General features: G+C 48.7%; 1 protein-coding gene across 1 annotated transcript in view; it reads left to right on the top strand.

The window, feature by feature from the left end:
* The window catches only part of plppr2a (phospholipid phosphatase related 2a), a 75,461-nt gene extending 72,017 nt beyond the window's left edge, over window positions 1–3,444 (top strand). The window contains exons 6-7 of the mRNA XM_063214171.1: window positions 1,750–1,877; window positions 3,323–3,444. Coding sequence (XP_063070241.1) covers window positions 1,750–1,877; window positions 3,323–3,431 — 237 coding nt within the window. The 3' untranslated portion in view covers window positions 3,432–3,444. The remainder of the gene's footprint in view (window positions 1–1,749; window positions 1,878–3,322) is intronic.
* Window positions 3,445–4,203: the final 759 nt, after the last annotated feature.

The following is a 4,203-nucleotide window of genomic DNA, read 5'->3' as shown; positions in this document are numbered from 1 at the left end:
TATGTTCCCCATCTCATCCAAAATGAGCAGAGCGATGGATGAAAGGTGAAATGTCTTCAAAGTGAAGTGGTGTCTTGTAAAAGAAGTTCAATTGCACAGCCTAACTTCTCTGAGAAAGTGTTTGCTTTTTTTTCTTTATCCTCTTTCCAAATGAAATGAAAAAGGTGTTTTGAATCAAAACTTTTGATAAAGATGGATAACAAACCATCTGTGCAGGACTGTGTGTCTGTGTCTGTGTGTCTGTGTATGTGTGAGGGTGTTGGATGAGAAAGACACAGAGCATATAGGTGTGTTGACAAAGTTAGCAGGGAGTCCATTCCGTGCAGTGGATTATGCCGCCATGAGATATGGATTTTCTGCGGCGGTGCATTTTAATCAGAGATATCATTTCCATCTATGTATTTCCATGAGATTTCATCATACCCTCATCTTAAGTTTGAGGCAAAACCGCATTAACACGACTGCGCCGGGTGCCATTGAGAGTCTTTAGCTTTTGTTCAAACAGCCTCATCACAAACAGACATGCGGTCGGGTTCACAGCACTCCAGGAGACTGGTAAATATAAACAGATTAGGCAATATTTAAGCACATCTAGGCCTGGGTGTAAACACACACTCTTGGAGACGCACGTTTAAGCACGTCGCAGCCTACTGTAGGTGCAAAATCACACGCACGCGCGCACACACACACACGCACGCACACACGCACGCACGCACGCACACGCACACACACACACACACAAACACACTCGGGTGTTCTGGGAAGTTTGCTGCTCAATTTATGCTTGGTGCCAATTTTAGACTCTTTTTTTGCTTTGGATTTGCATTTATTTAGCATTACCAATTAAGTGCCTGAACAACTTTTACTTTTAACCCATAATTATACTTTTGAGTGGCACACCTGGGAACATGGTGTCTCTGAGTAGATTTCTTATCTTTGTGAAGTTGAGGATTTTTGGCCGATTGGATCCAATGTAGGACCTTATGAGTTTAGTCCGGTTGGAGTTTAAATGGGTCATTTTATCGGGCTTATGCTTTAAAGGTGCACTGCGTGGGATTGTGGCCAGAGTAGGTCTTGCTCAATACTGCTCATTTTAACTGTGCTGCCTATTGCCAAATGCAAAGTTTTGCTGCTAAGAATGTCTATTTCTGGAAATTCAAAATGGTGGATTTGTATCCGAAGGGAGAAGCTCCCCTTTTCATACGTGCTATGAGCAATTTTCCCAGTCATAATGAATACTTGGAATTTGCTGGTGGTGGTAAGTATTCATGTAAAAGGTAGCATTTGTGAATGGGCAGCATGAATTCTGGAAATGAATAAACATATCACACAGTGCACCTTTACGTAAATGATAGTAATATAATAATAAGTATAAGTATAAGTGTAGGGGGAAAATGCTAGATGTGTACACACACCAAAAGACGATTAACCCCCTAGTGCAGAGCCTCTGTTATAACCTTATTTTTCACCAAAATTGGGAACAAATGGTCACGTCCTACTCTGTTCCTTGAGTCTGTTGGCAATGATCATTGCAATACTGTTGTGATGTAGTCAAGCTTTTTCTGAACACAGCGGGATCTGCAAGAAAGTCAAGTGAAGTCATGTTTATTTATATAGCCCATTTTATACACGATAAGCCAACCCAAATGTAAATGTAGGATTAAGACAAAATAAAATGGGCTACAATTGTCATGCTACTTAGCTAGTTACTAACACGTTGTCATGACTCCATGTTGTTTCTGTGACCAGGTGACGTGCGTCATCAACAACTTCCAGCAGGCATTGCCCCCTCCCCCGCCAGCCCGGCCCCAGCGGCCCGAGTCCGTGCTAGGGGTGCCCATGGTCTCGCTGCCCTGCGTGGAGAGTCCACTCGAAAAGTTAAGTGGTTCCCAGGTAAGGGGCGGGGGTGGGTGATCGGCCGGACTGTTGTTGCGTTAACACCAGGAAAGGGGGTGGAGGTGTGGTGTGGAAGAGGAGGAGCAAGGGGTTCTCTCTCCCTCTCTCTCTCTCCTCCTCCTCCTCTCCCTCCTGCCCCTCTCTGTATCCCCCACCCTCCCCCCACCACCTTCTGTCCGTCCCGGCTGACACCTCCCCGAAAACAACCCCAACCCTCAACCTCCAAGTCAAACACACTCTCTTACCCACACCAACACCCGCCCCCCCCTTCTGCTGTCCACTCTGCCTTCCTTCACGCATGCCCCACACTTGTCTTATCACCGTGACCCCCCACCACCTCCTACAATCTTCCCTCCCCCCCCCCAACCGTCATCCCAACCAGCCTTCTCTCTGTGTCGTCCCCGTGGCTCCCTTGTAGTGACGTTTCCCACCTATTGCATCTGTCTTTGGTGTTTTCCTCCCACCCCTGACTGACTACACTGACTGGCGAAAGGTCGATGGTAGTGTGCTGTGCTGCACCTCCTCCACAAACACCTGGCACTATGTTGAGGCCTGCAGTGTTGGACGAACACTAACGGTCCTGTACTTGAGAGAAGACTAACCCCCAGACAAGAAGAGGATGGTGATGAAGATGATGATGACGATGATGATGATGATGATGAGGGGGGGGGGGTGTGGATGGAGCGGATGATGAGGTTGCCATGGTGATCATCAATCCCAGCATTCACTCCCTGCCTATCCTGCTCTTTTTGTTCCCTTCTGAAACACCCCAACCTCCCTCCAACAGTAGACCCATACCCCCTACCCCCCCCCTCCATGTGAAAAGCAATTTGGCCCTGACAAGAACTTGAGTCAGCACTCACCCCTGCCCACCCCCAAATTTACAACCACTGGGACCGGAGCACGCCCAGGCCTTGTTAATATTCCATTACAATCCCAGAGACGTCAACCTGAGCCAAACCTCCAGCAGTATCCAGCCATGCCGTCTCATCCCTGTCCGTCCTCCACGTCATCCACCATCCTTCCTTCCATCCATCCTTCCTTCCATTTTTCCTTGCTTTCTTTCTTTCTTCTTCTCTCTCCCCTCATCCTCATTCCTTTTATTTGTTATTTGTCTGGTCAGTGTGGAAGTATTGTCCCCCTGCCCAAACCTGTTTTGCTTTTGTTTTGGTTCTTTTCATGTGCTATAACCCCCACCTCTTGTCTGTCTTTCTGTCTCTGTCCGTCTGTCTGTCTGTCTCTCTGTCTGTCTGTTTCCTTCCCTTCTGGCTGTTTTTTTCCGAGCTATCTCTCTCACTTTTTTCTGCCATTCTCTCTCCTTTCTTTCGTTTTCCTCTCTCTCTCTCTCTCTCTCTCTCTCTCTCTCTCTCTCTCTCTCTCTCTCTCTCTCTCTCTCTCTCTCTCTCTCTCTGGCTTTCCCCAGCAGACTCCACGGGGATCACCATTCACTGAGATCACATGACCATCAGCCCTATCGGTTCCCCGCCACCCCCGATGTCCTCATACCGTCTCGCTCCATTTCCAGCGAAGTCTAGACCAGCCTGACGATCACCCGCCTCACCACTGCTCCGCCCACCCAGCCGGACGCCATGCCACCCTCTACCGCTCCTACTCCACCCAGGTCTAGGCAACCATGCCACACAGGTGTAGTCAACCATGCCACACAGGTGTAGTCAACCATGCCACACAGGTGTAGTCAACCATGCCACCCTCTACCGCTCCTACTCCACACAGGTCTAGGCAACCATGCCACACAGGTGTAGTCAACCATGCCACACAGGTTGTCTAGTCAACCATGCCACACAGGTGTACAGTAGGCAACCATGCCACCCTTAACTGTTCCCAGTCCACACAGGTCTATAGGTAACCATGTCACACAAATGGCCTCTAGGCAGCCATGCCACATATCTCTAGGCAACTAGAGTCTTACTCCTTAGAATGATCCTACTCCACACAGGTCAAGGCTACTCGCTTCACTCTCTACCTGCACCTACTCTAGGTAACAGGTCTGTAAGGCAACCATGCCCACACAGCTCTAGGCACACCATTCACACAGGTCACACAGCTCTAGGTTCTAACTCCTCCGTTAACTGCTCCTACTCCACACAGGTCATCCACTATTCCTCCCAACCTGGCTTCTCCACCACAGCCGTTTAAGCTTCTCCAACCTTCTCTAAATTGTCCTTCACCACAAGGACTGCCTCCTTGTTCACACACTTCAACACTCCCAATCTTCCCAGATCTCATCGTCCACAGAGGTGTGACCAAATCCACCACCCAAGTCGAGGCTACTCCAACCAAATGTGC

Source organism: Engraulis encrasicolus, chromosome 2 (genome assembly GCF_034702125.1).
Source record: "Engraulis encrasicolus isolate BLACKSEA-1 chromosome 2, IST_EnEncr_1.0, whole genome shotgun sequence".
Taxonomy (NCBI): domain Eukaryota; kingdom Metazoa; phylum Chordata; class Actinopteri; order Clupeiformes; family Engraulidae; genus Engraulis; species Engraulis encrasicolus.
Note: the sequence above shows the minus strand (reverse complement) of the source record. Positions and strands in the feature narration are given on the sequence as shown.